The following is a 17,875-nucleotide window of genomic DNA, read 5'->3' on the forward strand; positions in this document are numbered from 1 at the left end:
ACACAGCCCCTGAAAATCCGGGGTGTTACAGCAACTCTCGACCATCTTGTAGATGCTCTACTTCCGCCCCGAGCCCTAGGTGGTGCTCCACCACCCATGGTTGTTGTACGAGGCAACCCCGATTTTCGTAGAGCACAACCAGTGGCAAACCGTAGCGCTACACTAGATGATTCAAGTTCTAGCGACGAAGACCTTAATGAGGGTTTTGCTCGACGACCAATCCATGGAGGTAATCATCTAGATCGTGCTGAAAAAGACTATCGAGGTAAGGCTGAACTTCCTAGTTTTAACGGTTTATTATATATAGAAGATTTTCTCGATTGGCTAGCTGAAGTAGAGAGATATTTTGATTACATGGATGTGTCAGATCATAAAAGGGTAAAATCGGTAGCGTTTAAATTAAAATTTGGTGCTTCTGCATGGTGGGAACAATTACAACTCTTATGAGCTCGCTAGAATAAGGCGCCCATCTCATTATGGCCATAGATGAGATGTCTTCTTCGATCATGATTTCTCCCCAGTGATTATGAGCATATATTATTCCAGCAATATCAAAATTACTGACAAGAAAATCGAACCGTCACAGAGTACACTGAAGAATTTCAATGGTTGGCTATACGAAACGATCTGTCAGAATCTGAGTCACAGAAGGTGGCATGATTTATAGGTGGGTTGCGACCGAGAATTCAGGACCGAGTTTAGATGTACCCAGTCGGGACCGTGGATAAAGCAGTTCAATTGGAGGGTAGGGTAAAAACACAACTTACAAGAGCTTCTGCTCGTCCATATCCTTCAACTCGACCCCCCATGATGGGTCCCACGCAGGGTCCAGTGCTGGCACGAGGAAAAGATCCAGTAGGAGAACGTCCTCAACCTCCTACAACCGCAAACCGTGATATGGGGAGCGGCTCATTCAGACCTTAACGCACAGCACCCACAATAGCGAATCTGAGTAGGATTCCAAATCCTTATGCTCGGCCAAGGTCGAACAATTGTTACCGTTGTGGCCAACTAGGCCACTTATCAAACACTTGTCCTCAACGTCCCGCAGCACACTTAACTATAAACGAAGGAGGCACTAAAGATGAGGCCGCAGAAGAAGACCATTGCTTTGATGAACATGAACAAACTATTGAAGAAATAACAGGTGGCAATGAAGTGACGGGCGAGGATCGTGGCAAATTTCTAGTTGTGAGGCAATTACTGTATGTCCCACGAAAAGAATTACATCCACAATGACACAATATATTTCGTACTCGGTGTACTATCAATAGAAAGGTTTATGATGTGATCATAGATAGTGGTAGTAGCGAGAACATCGTCTCAAGAGTGATGGTGGACAAGTTACAGCTATCAACGACGAAGCATCCTTCCCCGTACTCAATTGGCTGGATAAAAAAGGTGAATGAGACCAAGATAACTAAACAATGCACCATCTTAGTTTCAATTGGTAAAAATTATAAGGATCAAATACTTTATGACGTGGTCGACATGAAAGCTTGTCATATGTTACTCGGTTGACCCTGGCAGTCGGACCGTGATGCGACCCATCGGGGATGAAATAATGTCTACATATTCATCAAGGATAGTCGAAAAATAATTATTGCCCCTATGGCACCAGAGAACCACCCTAAAGCTTCTAAAGTGGAGGGGAGTTCTCTCTTGACTATTCGAGATTTTATGGAGGAATCTAAGGAAACCGGCAAGGTATACGCCATAGTGGTGAAGCACGACTAAGAGGAACCCTCAAATATCCCTCCAAGTTTAAGACTGTTGTTAAACGAATTCAAAGAAGTCTGGCCTGAGGATTTATCTAATGGATTACCCCCATGAGGGACATCCAACATCACATAGACCTCGTCCCTGGGGCTAGCCTGCCCAACTGCCCTCATTATCGGATGAGTCCGAAGGAGTGTGAGATACTTCAGGGGCAAGTGAAGGAATTGATCCGTAAGGGTCTCTTGAGAGAGAACATGAGCCCATGTGCTGTACCAGCATTATTAACGCAAAAAAAAAAAATGAAAGCTGGCGCATGTGTGTCGACAGCCAGGCAATCAACAAAATTACCATCAAATATCAGTTCCCAATACCACGGTTGGACAACATGCTCGATATGTTAGAAGGGGTCAAGGTATTCTTTAAAATAAATCTAAGGAGCGGGTACCATCAGATTCGTATTCGACCCGGTGATGAGTGAAAAATGGCATTCAAGACTAAGGAAGGGTTGTATGAGTGGCTGGTCATGCCCTTCGGCCTATCGAACGCAACAAGTACTTTTATGCATTTGATGAATCAAGTTTTAAAACCGTTCACTGGCCGATTTGTGGTAGTATATTTTGATGACATATTGATATATAGTCAGGATGAGGCGGAGCACAGGAAACATCTCAGGCAGGTGTTATAGGTCCTACAAATTAACAAGTTGTACCTCAACTTGAAGAAGTGTAGTTTTTTAACTGACAGCCTGTTATTTCTAGGATTTGTTGTAACGTCCACAGGCAATCGTGTGGACGATGAAAAGTTGCGAACTATTAGGGAATGGCCGATCCAGACAAACATTCATGAGGTGAGGAGTTTTCACGGGTTAGCGACTTTTTATCATTGATTTATGCGAGATTTTAGCACCAAAGTCGCACGTATAATAGATTGCATGAAAAAAAGGACCGTTCCAGTGAACCGATAAAGCTGACAAGAGCTTTTCTGAGATCAAGCATCGTTTTTCTACAACACCGGTCTTGGTACTTCGTAATTTTGACAAATTGTTTGAGGTTGAGTGTGACGCTTCATACGTTAGAATTGGAGGAGTATTATCACAGGAAGGCAGGCCGGTAGCCTTCTACAACGAGAAGCTCAGCGAAGCCCAAAAGAAGTGGTCGACTTATGAGCTTGAGTTGTACGCAGTTGTTCAGGCGCTGCGACATTGACAGCATTATCTGATTCAAAGAGAGTTTGTTTTGTACACTGACCATCAAGCATTAAAGTTTATTAATAGTCAGACTAATGTGAATCGTGTGCATGCTAGATGAGTTACGTTTTTACAGGAATTCATGTTTGTTCTGAAGCACAAGTCAGGGCAGCAGAACAAGGTGGCTGATGCACTTAACCGTCGTGCATCACTACTTGTTACGATGAGCAACGAGGTGGTCAGCTTCGACTGTCTCAAGGAGCTGTATGCCGAGGATGAGGACTTCAAAGATTCTTGGATGAAGTGCCAAGAAGGTCACCCCAGTGACCTTCATATACAGGACGATTTTCTCTTCAAAGGGAATCGATTGTGTATCCCTCAAAGTTCTCTGAGGGAGCAGATTATTCAGGAGCTACATGGAAGTGGCCCCGGTGGACACCTAGGGCGAGACAAGACGCGAGCTCTTATGGAAGAGCGATATTACTGGCCGCAATTAGGACGCGATGTGGGAAAAGTCGTACAACGTTGTCATGTTTGTCAGACCTCCAAGGGGTAATCTCAGAATACGGGCCTCTATACCCCGTTACCTGTGCCTAACGGTCCTTGGGAGGATTTATCAATGGACTTCGTGCTTGGTCTCCCATGAACACAACGCGGCATGGATTCAGTGTTCGTGGTGGTAGATCGTTTCTCCAAGATGGCGCACTTTATCCCATGCAAGAAGACCCTCGATGCAACATACGTGACGAATCTATTTTTCAGGGAGGTCGTACGGCTACACGGGGTCCCCAAGACCATTACTTATGATCGTGATACGAAGTTCATTAGCCACTTTTGGTAGACTTTATGGAATCGATTATATACATGACTTCAATTCAGCGGTGCTTACCACCCATAGACTGAAAGGCAGACCAAAGTTGTGAATCACACGTTGGGAAACCTCCTTCGCTGTATTTTAGGAGAAAAACTGAAGCAGTGGGATTTGACTTTATCTCAAGCAGAGTTTGCATTCAACAATATGGTGAACCGCTCGATAGGGAGATCACCATTTCAGATTATCTGATGAGTGCATCGCCACACACTTGACTTGGTCCCTCTACCCAAGCACCCATGCACGAGCATTGCAACAGAACATATGGCAGACAAGATCATGGGCATCCATACAAAAGTATAGACCAAGCTATATGCCTCGAATGAGAAGTACAAGGAACAAGCGGACAAGCATCGACGACAAAAAGTGTTCGAGGTGGGCGACCGCGGTATGGTCCATCTGTGCAAAGAGAGATTTCCGACCAGGACATACAACAAGTTAAAAAATAAGAAGATTGGACCCATCCCAGTCATTCAAAAGATCAATGACAACACTTATGTTATTGATCTTACAGATAACATGGTGATCTCATGGACTTTCAACGTCACGGACTTGACCAAGTATCATGAACCAGCGCAGGATGACAACTCGAGGACGAGTTCTTTTGAAGTGGAGGGGACTAATGTAGAGAGGGTCGCAGACAATTTCATGGCCAAGATGGATCAGAAAAGACCCAGTCGACGACAGAAGTGATCCGGGTCGTCGGACCTTAGATCGCGCATATCTCGGAATCCAGAATGAGTTATCTGACGTAAAATATATGATTTTAGGATAGAACGAGCTACTTTAGCCAACCAACTCCGCTATGCCGAGTTGCGCAGCCCAGAATTATGAAAAACCCCTGTATCGACGATCGTTTCCTTGTTTTAATTTCGTTTTTACTATAAATAGTAAGTTTTAGTTTGAATATAACTCTTCATCCGTCGGCTTTAGGAGTTGCGCCCAACGTGAAAAGAGCTTAGAATAATTAGAAGAACGGTTTGGTGAAGCCAAATAGGACACTTACTATTTTTGGCCGAAAACCTTGCGCACTAGTAGACATCACGACCGTCTATAAATAGTAAGTTTACTATTTATAATAAGTCGCGGATTCTAGGAGTTTGAGTTGTAGTTTGATTCTGATTTCTTTTCTATTACTTGGTACCTCTGTTTAAAGGGTTGTGAACTCGTTTTTATTTATCAATTAATCAATTTTGAATTTATTAGAATTTATTTCTATTTTCTGCTTTCTTTCCTCGTAGATTCGAGAAGTCTCTGTGAGGAGTCCAAAGAAGCTCCGTGGATTCGGAGTAGTTATCCTCATCACGTTCATCCTTGCGTCAAGAACTCACTGAAAAAGACTGAGAACTCAATGAAATTGATTGAGAACTTCGTGAAATTGACTGAGAACTCACTGAAATATTAGATGAGGATGATGTAAAGCTAAAGGAACTAAAGAATAAGTGGGGCGTTAAAGTTTTCAAGTATGTAATTAGAACTTAGATGGATATGAATAAATACAATCCCAGTGGATAATATGCCGTACCAGAGCTATGGAATTTCAAAGAGGGAAAGAAGGCGACCTTGAAAGACAGGATCCAATGTATACCAAAGTAATTGAATAATACTCGTAAACACAAGATATGCAAAAGAGAAGGTAACTAAGTAGTCCCATCTTCCATTTAGGTTCGATGTCATAAAAAATTGAGCAAGTACTTATTGAAATTGACGGAGTACTTCGTGAAATCGACTGAATAGTTCATGAAATTGACCGAGCACTTCATGAAATTGACCCATGAAATTGACCGAGACTCAGTGAAATTGACTAGTACTTGATGAAATTGACCTTATGAATAAAACCTGGTCAATTTCAAGAAGTACTCGGTCAATTTGATGAAGTCTTTAGTCAATTTCAAGAAGTGGTCAGTCAATTTCATGAAGTGCTCGTTCAATTTCAAGAAATACTCGGTCAATTTCATAAAGTACTCGGTCAATATGCCCGAGTTCTATTGACAAATACTCAGGGAAATCGATAGAGAACTCGTTGAAATTTAATGAGAATTTAGAGAAAATGACCGAGAACTCATAAAAAATTGACCGAGAATTTCATGAAATTGACCGAGTACTTTATGAAATTAACCAAGTACTTCCTAAAATTGACCGAATACTTCATAAAATTGACCGAGTAATCCGTGAAATTGACCGAGTACTTCACCAAGTACTTCATGAAATTGATTGAGTACTTCGTAAAATTAACCAAGTACTTCATGAAATTGACTGAGTAGTTCGTGATATTGGCCGAGTACTTCGTGAGATTGACTGAGCGCTTTTTGAAATTGACCAAGTACTTCTTGAAATTGACCGAGACTCGGTGAAATTGACCGAGTACTTCATCAAATTGACCTTATGGATAAAACCCAATCAATTCCAAGAAGTACTCAGTCAATTTCAAGGAGCACTCGGACGAAGGTGCAGCAATCGTTGCAGTCGGACAAAAAAAATGTCGTGAGATGATATGAGGGGAGATGCAATTTGAACTCTTACTAAGAAAGGGATCACCAGCTTAGTTGACAGTAGCAGAGTGTTTCCTGTAGTAGTGTGCTGATGAGCGGAGCGGTGGTGATTCCGGAAACTGCAACTACAGTTAGCCCAACCTATAAGCATAGGTGGACAGGTTATAAGACTAAGCTCTTCCTTCAGATCTAGTGCACTATCATAGACGGGAGGGAATTACTGCTACTGGACCGATTGCACTACTCTTAAAACTAAGGGTCTATGGTTGATAAGCAGTCGAGGGTTCAATCCTAGACTAAGACAAACAACATTGCACTATACTGATTTCAGATTCAATCCGAAACATCTTGATTAAAGAGACCGAGAGAGACTGTTTGTGTTTTGGGGGTTGGATGATTTCTTCTTCATCAATAATCTTCTCTTTATATAGCTTTTTCAAAGTAGAGGGAGAATAATCGATTGTCTGATCTGCATCCCCTCATGCAATCAGTTGGAAAAGAGCGGCTACACTTTCTTCTTTTTTTTTTTCTTTCTTTTTTTTTTTTTAACCGTGGTGTCTTTGCCGAACGCATTCCATCATTGACGTGATGATAATGGTCGTCCATCCTTAGTTGGAGAAAACTGTAGCAGTAATGCTTCTTAAAAAAAATTGTATGCTCGGCATGTGCCTTAAAATATCGTGTGTGCCATGTGTCATGATCTACAACATTGATCTGATTTGCAATATTTTAGTACAAACATCATCCCCTCACACTTCTTGTTATTTGGCAAAGAATGGAGAGAAAGTACTTTATTTTTTCCACAAAAAAACTTATTCCGCAAACACAAATTATAAAAATATAAAACTTGGCAACTTGTCCTATTTACTTGTATTGTCATAATTTCTATCTTTTATGGGACCTAACTTATTATTTTCATACCTCTAAATTTGAGACTTTTCATAGCAAATATAGAGATGAATGACTTTAATATTTTATGTTTGTTACGTATGGTAACATGAATTGATTATGTAAGAAGACAATTGTAGATGATCCTCATCGCAAGGCGCGTTGGTTTAACGGGCTACACCATTGATGATTTGTTTTTAGTTGAAGAAATAACTCAAATATCTATTTGTTAGGGCTTATCATGAATGGCTTATGATCCTAAAGAATCACTTTTTAAAAAAATCACAACCATCTCATCAATGGCGGAAAGGAATTGGCCATAGAAAATAAGGCCAAATAATGGATGGAATATTCTATCATCCAATTGGTGTGGTTTTGCATGGTAATCCATGAAATGGATTGGATCATCCCCTTGGTATTGAAAGGAAGCGGATTGCGTGTTGAGTTCGTGGGCCAACTGTGGCTGTGTGTTATCCTGCCTTCCATCCATTTTTCCATATCATTTTAGGGCATGAACCCAATGTTGAAGCATATCAAAAGCTCAAGTGGACCACACCGCAAGAACACAGCCATAGGTGGGGATAATGACGACAATGACGTCCCTCCTTGAAACCTTCGTAGGGCCCACAGTTATGTTTATTTGTCATCCAACATGTCACACAAGGGAAAAACAAATATCAGTTTGATCAAAAAATTCTGTGCCCCCACGAAGTTCTCAATCGTAAGTTTTTAATTCACATTGTTTCCAATGGTGTGGTCCACTTGAGCATTGAATACACTTCAGTTTCGGTCTCTTGCCCTAAAATGAGCTTTTAAAATAGATGTAAGATTAGGATAAGATAAGATATATACATCATGGTAGGCCCTACAGTTTCTCTGTATATACATTGAATATGGTCTATTAAAAAAAATGAGGTGGTGAACCTTGATGTCCATGCAAAACTCATGTCATCCCATCATTTTTCTAGCTTGTTTTAGTGCATGAGCCCAAAAGTGAGGCAGATCCAAATCTCAGGTGGACCACACCACAGGAAAATGTGATTAAAAACTTCTTGGGGCCACAGAAGTTTTGGATGAAGCTGGTATTTGTGTTACCCTTCATCTAGGTATGTGTGACCTAATCAATAGGATGGCAAATAAACATTAAAATGGGTCCTGGGAAGTTTTTAGTGGTGGGCATTCAATCATCCACTATTTTACTGTGGTGTAATCTGAATTTGGATCTACTTCATTTTTGGGTCCATGTCCTAAAATGATCTGAAAAAACTGATGAATGGCTTGGACATGTAGCACATACATCAAGATGGGCCCATGGACAGAGCAACACCCGCTAATGTGTTACCGCGGTAACACATAATCCGCAGCCTGTTGCCTTCTTGCGTAGCGTAAAACATAATGGGAGAAAGTTCTGTGGGCCCCACAACGATGTATGTGTAATATCCACACCGTCCATCCATTTTTTCAAATCAATTTAGGTATGAACCAAACAATGAGGAAGATCCAAAGCTCAAGTGGACCACACCACATAAAACAGTGCGGATCGAATGCCTACCATCAAAAACTTCAACGAGCCACGGAAGTTTTGGATCAAGCTGATATTTGTGTTTTCCCTTCATCCGGGTCTGTATGACTTTATGAACTGGTTGTATAGCAAATGAATATCACAGTGGGCCCTAACGAAGGTCTCAATTATGGGTGTCATTGTGCTCATTGCTTTCTGGTGTGGTCCACTTCAGCCTCAGATCTGCCTATTTTTTGCTCATGCCCTAAATTGATCAAGAAAAAATGGATAGATTGTGTGGATATAACAAATACATCATGTTAGGGCCCACAGAACTTTCAAAGCCTGAAGGGATAATATTGCTTTTTCAAAATATTGGTAGGGATGACACTCATTAAAAAAAAAAAAAAAAAATTTAAAGGAAAATCACTTCCTACATTTAATGATAAGTGATAAGTGAAGCGCCGGTCGCTGATAAAAAAATTAAAAATTAAAAAATAAATAATAAATAAAAATAAAAAAATAAAAAACCATCAATTTTAAGTGATTTTTAACATTAATCTTTTATCTTTAATAAACAGTCTGAATTCTCAAAATAGTTGAAAATGACAATTTTCAATGATAAATCGTGAAATTAAGTTTTACCAAACAACACCTTAACACAAGCACAAATTGAAATAAACCAACTTGAAACACACACACACACACACACACACACACACACACACACACACACACATATATATATATATATATATATATATATATATATATATATATATATATATCACATTCCATTGAGATGAGAAAATTTCTTGTTTTACTAGCTTCGATTAGGACCAATCAATGCATATGCGGTTCTCACAAGAAAATATTCACATGATCACATGGTTGGATTTGCTTTTGTTGGAATTCACCTAATTAGCTGGACAAGCATTTAGGTTAAGCAGCAAGACATTACAATGTTTGAATGACTCTAACATGCTTATTAATGGTGTATCAATGGCCATTTGTAAATAGAGCAATGAGACACATTCATCAGGCAGAATATCTTAATCCATAACAGGGTTCTGCTGGATCGTAATCCAATTTGAAAAGGGTTTTATAAAATGATTCGTTGATTAAATATCTTAGTAATCCAATAGTCTTCTTACCATAATAAAATGATATCTTTATCATATTACATTCATGATACAGTCTCCCTTTCCCTAACACCAGGATGAAAAAGAACAAAAGAAAGAAACTCATAAGCCAAGAGAAATGCATCTAAAGCTTGTTATTTTGAAATCTTTCTCAACATAACTCCTAGTAATATCTCAGTGGAGGTAAGATGGACCTTCACCATACACCTGTGAACTAACTTGTTTGTCTTGGTGAATCCTAACCCCAAGATATAAGTCATTGATTGCATGCATTTCCGTGATAACATCTTTCATCTCCATTCGTTCTCTTGGAGATTCCGCAGAACACAACACACCAATTCTGACCATTGAAATCAAACAGCCTAGTATTCTGTTTCTGGTATTGATATGATTTCCATTGGCTTGAGTAACTTCAGCTTCTTCTACGAGTAGTTGTGGATCTACGATCTCCATTACTCGTTCAGGAAATGCCAACTTAGCGAAATGATGAAGGCTTAGATTGTCTTTAAACATGTCATCAGTTGGCATCTTTCCGGTTATCATCTCCAATAGAAGGATTCCATAGCTGTAAACATCTACTTGCGTAGACGCTTTACCACCCATCCCATATTCTGTAATTTATGTCTCATATTTCAATGTAAGCAACCACTTAGATACAAATAAAGATAGTGGCTGAATTTTAAGATAAAGAGAGGATAGAGAAAATATTCCATTTAAATAAGTAATTAGCATTTCTGTTTTTCCTTAAGTTTGGAATTTGTAACATCAATTGATGTGCTATGAACTTTAGCCTTCCAATCTTATTATTAATGTTATTTCTAATTACTTGAGTAGATATCAGAATCCTACTCTGGCTGTAGGTACAGGAATATACTCTCACTTCTAGGAATAGCCTAGAATTTTGCAGTCTTATCTAAATGTGTGCCAAAGTTGTAATAGAAAAACAAAAAAAAAAAAGAAGACAATCAGAGGATTTACCAGCTAGAGCCCACCTAAATTAAAAACAGGCCTTCATCATATGTGTAGTACATAAACGAATGCGTTTCAACTAGTGGGACCCACTATGAAAATAGTCGATGAAGACAACAAGAAGTTCCATTAATCAGTTGGGCCACCAGTATGAGAAAAATTGGAAACTTAAAGCTATATGACTAATGACGTTCAAGGTACATGTAGCTGATCAATGCACATGGGTCAACCAATTCAACCCAAAAGCATGAACTTAGCCAAATACTTGTTTGAAATGGATCTCAGAGGATGAATGGCTCTGATTTTATGAATGTGTGCCACGATGGTATAGTCTACTATATATTGTTGTACATGTGCCACCAAGAAAATCTATCCATCCATCTGATAATTCATAAATCTATAACTAGAGAAATTCAATGTTTATGTGAACATTTACATGTTACCTATGTAGAAAATCCACCATGCAAAAGGAGGATGCACCATAAAGATTATTTGGGACAAAAACTAGCTAGGATCGTCCACTCATTAGGTAGCCCAAACCATCAAAATTAATTAACATTCGAGTTGTCAGAGTCAGTATGAAAACAGTGACAACTTCACAAGACATACTTAAAAATATATATAATAAAAGAAAAGAAAATAGATAAACTTCTTACCGTAGCGATGTAGCCGGTAGATCCCTTCACCCCAAGCGAGTTGGTTTGAGCAACCTCAGATAAGAACCTCGCTAATCCAAAATCACCCACATGAGCAATCATGTCATCATCAAGAAGAATGTTGCTCGGTTTTAAATCGCGATGAATGATTGATGTATGGCAATGGTGATGTAGATAATCCAGTGCAGAAGCCACATCAATAGCTATATTTAGCCTTTGAATAAAGTTTAAATTTCCCCTCAACTGATCATCCCCATCTCTGTGCAACCACTTCTCTAAACTTCCATTGGGCATGTACTCAAAAACCAAAGCCTTGAACTCGTTGCCTTTAAAATCAATGCTTGAGCAACAAGTTAAGACTTTAATAAGATTCCGATGCTTAATGTTTCTCAAGGCTTCGCATTCAGCCATGAAGCTCCTTAGAGCTCCTTGCTGCTGAAGATTGAGGACTTTCACTACAATAACAGTTCCATCTTGATCTAATGTTCCTTTATATACACGTAACCAAAACTTCCAATACCAATCAAATTTGCAGAAGAGAAGCCATCTGTCGCTTTAAAAAGCTCCACGTATGACATGTTCATGAAAGGATCCTCCATAGAAGGCACAGGAAAAGGTTTCCTTCTCGACTTTCTTACCCAATAAAGAGTGGCAAAGGAACACGACAATGAACTAAGACACAGGACAACAACAATTATCGAGATTTTTACTTTTGAAGCAAGAGACATCCCCCGTTTCTTGAAAGCTTGGCTAGAGCATGCTGGCAATTTCAATTCTTGAATACCCCCACAAAGCTTACTATTTCCGAGTACTGAAACTTCACTGGCATTTCTAAAGACACCTTGTTTTGGTAATTCACCCTCGAAATTATTGAAAGATAGATTTAGATACCGCAAAGCAGGAAGGTTCTCCAGGTATTGTGGAATGTTTCCAGACAAGTTGTTGCTTGAAAGATCCAGGGATTGAAGGCCTGTTAAAGTAATAAATGATGAAGGAATTGATCCTTGAAAGAAGTTCCCATCCAAAAAGAGATACTCTAGTCTTAGACAATTCCCTAGCGAGCTTGGAATTTCGCCTGACAATTTGTTATTGGAAACATTCAATACCTGGAGATTTTTCAAGTAACCAGCTTCCAATGGCAGATTACCAGTAAAAGAGTTGTTTCTAACATTGACTTCAATTAAAGAGGGAAATCTGAAAAGTTGTATGGGTAAGCTACCACTAAGATTATTATCATGGAGGTATATGAACTGCATGTATGTACAATTTCCAAGACTTGAAGGTATGCTCCCAGTCAGACTGTTTCCATCTAAATCAAGTTGATACAACCGAGAGATGTTTCCCAAGGAAGATGGAATTTGCCCAGATAATTCATTTGCACCCAAGAAAATTTCCTCCACTTTCTTAAGCTTCCCAACACCAACGGGTATAGTACCTGTTAAGAAGTTATTCATCATATCCAACATTGTTAAGCCGACAAGATTCTGAATCCCAGACGGGATGCTTCCGAATATCCTGTTTCTTGCAAAAGCTAGCCATGTCAGTTGGGTCGAAAGATTAGCCATGGAGTTGGGCAACGTACCGTCGAGATGGTTACCGCTTACGTCTAGCCATTTTAAGCTACTGCAATTGGTCAAAGAATCGAGAAAACTCAAAGTCATGAGTTTTCCCAATTCCAAGTTCATTGTCCCACAATAATAAGATGGAGAGATCCTTGAGGCTTCCAAAATTCATAGGCACTGATCCACCAAAACTATTATTATCTAGTTGAATAAGTCTCAGTCCTGAAGCATTGGATAATGAAACTGGTATGGGTCCTGTGAATTGATTGCTTTCGGCATAAAGTTCTTCGAGATTTGGAAGACTGAGGCCCAAGTTAGGAGGAAGGTTTCCATGGAATCTGTTATCTCCCACTGCCAAAATGTTAATAGAGGAGAGATTGTATAGCCGGTGCGGAATCTTACCTGAAAGTTCATTTCCACCTACGCTAAAAACATTTAAATTCACTAATTGACAAAGTTCTTCTGGAATGCTGCCATCTAGACTATTTCTTGTCAGATGAAGGTAAGTGAGAGACGAAATGTTTCCGAGTGAAGGCGGGATGCTTCCTACAAGATTGTTGTGAGAAAGAATCAAGTAGCTGAGCTTGGGTAGAGAGCCAAGCTCAATTGGAATCCTCCCTATGAGCTGATTCCTATAAAGATGAAGGAATTCAAGTTTCAAACAGTGGGTCAGATTTTCTGGAATTTCTCCAGTGAATGTGTTATTTAGTAGACTAAGATACTGCAAGCGAAACAACCGGCCCATCTCCTGATGAAAAATTTAAAAGAATGAAGTGAGATTACACTCAATCTAAACAGAAAGGGAAAACTGTAGATGGAAAATGAAATCTTTTCCAATACCTGAGGAATTGAGCCATGAAAGTAGTTTTCTCCAAGATCAATTGTCCTGAGGAAGGTGAGATTCCCAATGAAAGGAGATATGGGGCCCACCAACTTCTGTCCAGTGAGGTTCAATTCAGTGACCCTTTGAGGGTGCCGGCGACCATTGCATGTGACTCCTTGCCAGTGGCAAAAGTGGAGAGTATGGTTCCATGAGCTCAAGGAATGGAAAGGATCTTCAGTTATTAGATGTTTGAAGTGGAGCAAAGCAAGCCTATCTGTTTCATTAGACAAATTAGCAGCAGATCCCAATAACCATGGAATGTAGAGGAGAAATGACCAAATTGCCCTTAGCCTAATAGGTGGGAATTCCATTACTCAGTGATGATGAGTGAAATATGAAGGGGATCCTCCTATTTATAATAAGAGAAGGCTCACCTACTATATAATTGATGAGTTGTAGGGAGGCTCGTAATAACATAATATAATATAATTTTGTGGCTCTGAGTTTTCCTTCATTATTATAATTTTTTGTTTTTTGTCAAATGATCTAACCGCCCTCATTAAGAATCCAACCTGTCCATATGTTTATGAGATCCACCCATGATAAACATTACCCTCGTTACATTGATTTTCCTTCCATGTATGTCCATTTTTCCTTTCATGTATATCAGCTCATTAATATCTTTCTTTGTATAATCATTTTACATCTCTATATAAATTTCATTTGGGATAAATTAAATAGATATAAAGTCTTAAAAGAATTCTCCAATTTGTGGCTTCGCTCGAAGCAATCGAATTTGATTGTATCGCGGCTTGAGTAAGACTTGGCTTAGATCACACAAGGTAATCAGACAGTTCAAGAATTTTATAATGTAATAGTGGGCATTACGGGACTATTACGAGAGCATTACGGGGCTGTTACAGGGCTTTTACGGCCTGTTTTTCTGTAATGCCTTTATGGCCATTTCAATCCCTAATGCATAACCGTTATGACCATCACCATTACATGGACATTACGTAACCATTTTTGAATACCTTATCCCAAATGCTTATACAGGTAATGCATGGGATAGTCATTGAACCATTTTGTACAAACATTTGTATAATGGCCAACACATATCTGATGCAAATGTGATGTAGAGCGGGTCGCAAACACTTTCTTGCTTAAGATGGATCAGAGAAGGCCCGATTAGAGGCAGAAGTCATCAAGACCGTCAGAACCTTAAAACAGGCATATCTCGCAAACCGGAATAAGTTACTCAACATACCATATATGATTTTGGGGTAGGACGAGCTACTTTAGCCAGCCAACCTGGCTATGCCAGGTTACCAATGCCGAATTTGCGAGATTCCATCATATCAATGGTTGAATTCCATGTTTAGTTCTGTTTTTACTATAAATAGTAAGTTTTAGTTTGATTATAACTCTTCATCCATTGGGCTTTAGAAGTTGTGTCCAACATGAAAAGTGCTTAGAATAATTAGGAGAATAACGTGGTTAAGTCACATAGGACACTTACTATAAAAGTAAATTTACTATTTATAGTAAGTTACGAATTTCTAGGATTTTTAGTTATAGTTTACTTCTGATTTCTCTCCTATTACTTGGTATCCCTATTTAAAGGGTTGTGAACTCGTTTATTTTAATGAATTAATCAATCAATTTCGAATTTTATAGAACTTATTTTCTATTTTGCTTGCTTTCTTTCTCGTGGATTCAAGAAGCCTCTGTGAGGAGTTCAAAGAAATTTCGTGGATTCATAATAATTATCCTCTTGAGGGAGACAGTGCTCGACCTCACCACGTTCATCCCTGCATCAAAATGCCTCTAGAAGTCCTTGCAGAATAAGCTTAATTATTCTACAAGATATTCTCGTATATGTAAATAGTTATTCACTTGCTTGTATACTATGGCCTGTTGGGGGCAGACAGCCATACAATGTATGCATTAAGTGGACCTCAATAGAATAATAAGATGCACTAAGAATCAGGCCTGTCCCATATTTATGTGCGACATGGAAAAAAAAAAATCAACCAAAATCCTCAAATTCACTTGATGGCCCATTGAATGGTTGGATCAGCCAGATTTTTGGAGCGTCCATTTTAATGTAGGGAGACCCTGCTGGACAGGTTGGAAGCCACACAGACAAGTCAATGGGCCTATATGCATAACTGTTATAGAATAAGCTTATTCTATGAGACACTTGTAGAAGAAGGGTCCTCATAGAAATAGCACAACGTTGGTATAGATATTACTAGCATTGTATGATAAAAATTTCTTGCAAATAGAGTTTTAACTAACTAGCACTGATCACCATACACGTCATGCATATGTATGTATCTACAGTTTTCTTCTACTGAAGGCCTCGTTGGAGAAAGATTTTCTCATTGGATATTCATCCGATGTGAAAGCGGTACAAGTCTACTGAGAAAACTGACATCTCCTCCGAGTACTGAAAAATAAGTATAGGGACAAAAGTCGTGCCATCATCCTCTACTTTAGAAAGTAAGTCTCCCATGGATTTAATATTTAGGGCGTTTGGATCGTATGTTGACAAAAGTGACGCCGTGTATCTTCCACCATTTTGAGAAGTTGGGGATGCCACTAATCGTAAGTTGACAAAGGTGACGCCGTGTATCTTCCTCCACTTTAAAAAGTAAATTGGAGAGAGAGAAGATGTAACAATCCAAAATTTTGAATACGAGTTTACCTTCATGCATAGATGTATGATTACACTTGTTAACTATACACTTGTATATCTATTAATATTTCTGTAATTTAACCTGAATCTAATCATATAGAGCACTTTTCAACTGTTGATTAATAGAATGACCCGTTAAATACCCTTATATTCTTACTTGTACATTAAAACTAACCATTGATATAACATATCACCATCAGACGAGGATATCTGACTATCCATTTTGAATTTGGACCCTCTTATCAAAGTAAACTAATTACTAAATCTTCACATCCACTTGTTCACACATCAAATTAAAATTTAAATTCGCTCATTTTGTTCGTCACTTATAAATATGCTTAACTTACCGTCAAAACTATGATCTAAACATTTTACACCGATGAACCGAATGCTTGAATCTAACGATATACATTTCTAACATAGATCACATCCGAAAACTACTTTTTATGTATCCGTTTACAAAACTGACCGTACAATAACCCGTAAGTATGATTAACATCCTAATCATTCAATTACTTAAATTTTAGCCATTCATCTTCCCGTCTATCATGTTTGTATCCGCCAAATGGACCATCAAAATATCAAAATAAATTATTCATTTGAAATATTATAGGACATACATTACAATTGCCAGTAAGTTTTCATATGAAACATTAATACACATTGATTTGAATTATAGGTAGATGTGAGTCATTAAAAAGGCATTTTGGCCATCTTAGTAAAATCAAGGCTCGAACTTCACTTGATAATAGAGTAGACAAAATGATGGGCCATGGTAAAGTTTCATCTGAAATTGATGGTGTGAATGAAAGTTATTTACATTTTAAAAAAATTCCAAAAACTAAGGGAAGTGGGACTTCGGGTCTATGCAAATTAATGTCCTATCTTAATATAATATATTATATTTTAAAGAAAAAAAAAAGAGTAAAATAACTATTTTGGCATCACACGTTATTTCTCAACTCCGGTGGTTGCGAAACGGAAGTGGATATTTACCAGTCGAACACATCACCCTTTCATCATAGTAGGACCCACTGCGAAATCCAAACCAATCATCAAATCTAGCCACGGAAAATTCCAATAATAGCCGGGTTCAAATTGATTTCCAAACTTTGTGGCACACATGATTACCAAATAAGCTCCATTTTTAGTCCATAAGTTAACAAGATCCAAGAAGTTGAATGAACGGGGTGGATTTTCCCAGTGATCTACACTGTCCCAACTACGTGACCCCTAGTCACTATCAATCCAATCCAGCCAACCATCTATCGTCACCACTCACCCATTGTTAGATATGTCTTGTCCTTTCGTTCATAACCTAACATAGATAGACAGAAGAGATTGCTCATAAGAAATATGATGGAC

At 38.7% G+C, this 17,875-nt stretch overlaps 3 protein-coding genes across 3 annotated transcripts; all 3 read right to left on the bottom strand.

The window, feature by feature from the left end:
* Window positions 1–10,417: 10,417 nt before the first annotated feature.
* LOC131234532 (probable LRR receptor-like serine/threonine-protein kinase At3g47570) lies at window positions 10,418–11,835 on the bottom strand. Its single transcript, XM_058231473.1, has 2 exons — window positions 11,425–11,835; window positions 10,418–10,471 (listed from the first exon to the last, which is right to left on the bottom strand). The coding sequence occupies exons 1-2, from the start codon at window positions 11,833–11,835 to the stop codon at window positions 10,418–10,420; spliced, it is 465 nt and encodes a 154-aa protein (XP_058087456.1).
* On the bottom strand, window positions 11,430–14,175 carry LOC131235040 (putative receptor-like protein kinase At3g47110). The gene is made up of 2 exons (XM_058232130.1): window positions 13,827–14,175; window positions 11,430–13,734 (listed from the first exon to the last, which is right to left on the bottom strand). The coding sequence occupies exon 2, from the start codon at window positions 13,107–13,109 to the stop codon at window positions 11,904–11,906; it is 1,206 nt and encodes a 401-aa protein (XP_058088113.1). The 5' UTR covers window positions 13,110–13,734; window positions 13,827–14,175; the 3' UTR covers window positions 11,430–11,903.
* LOC131234533 (putative receptor-like protein kinase At3g47110) lies at window positions 13,203–14,180 on the bottom strand. Its single transcript, XM_058231474.1, has 3 exons — window positions 13,827–14,180; window positions 13,389–13,734; window positions 13,203–13,324 (listed from the first exon to the last, which is right to left on the bottom strand). Exons 1-3 carry the CDS (start codon window positions 14,178–14,180, stop codon window positions 13,203–13,205), a joined length of 822 nt encoding a protein of 273 aa, XP_058087457.1.
* Window positions 14,181–17,875: the final 3,695 nt, after the last annotated feature.

Source organism: Magnolia sinica, chromosome 19 (assembly GCF_029962835.1).
Source record: "Magnolia sinica isolate HGM2019 chromosome 19, MsV1, whole genome shotgun sequence".
NCBI lineage: Eukaryota > Viridiplantae > Streptophyta > Magnoliopsida > Magnoliales > Magnoliaceae > Magnolia > Magnolia sinica.

What these genes read in the sequence shown, in the direction of transcription:
- LOC131234532 (XM_058231473.1), bottom strand. Translation starts at nt 11,835, where the DNA reads ATGGCTGAATGCGAAGCCTTGAGAAACATTAAGCATCGGAATCTTATT. An exon ending in CTACCGGCTACATCGCTACG is followed by an intron (nt 10,472 to 11,424) that starts GTAAGAAGTTTA and finishes CTTAAAATTCAG; the next exon opens with CCACTATCTTTATTTGTATC.
- LOC131235040 (XM_058232130.1), bottom strand. Translation starts at nt 13,109, where the DNA reads ATGAACTTGGAATTGGGAAAACTCATGACTTTGAGTTTTCTCGATTCT.
- LOC131234533 (XM_058231474.1), bottom strand. Translation starts at nt 14,180, where the DNA reads ATGGAATTCCCACCTATTAGGCTAAGGGCAATTTGGTCATTTCTCCTC. An exon ending in TTCATGGCTCAATTCCTCAG is followed by an intron (nt 13,735 to 13,826) that starts GTATTGGAAAAG and finishes ATTTTTCATCAG; the next exon opens with GAGATGGGCCGGTTGTTTCG. An exon ending in AGGTGGAAATGAACTTTCAG is followed by an intron (nt 13,325 to 13,388) that starts GTAAGATTCCGC and finishes GGGAGATAACAG; the next exon opens with ATTCCATGGAAACCTTCCTC.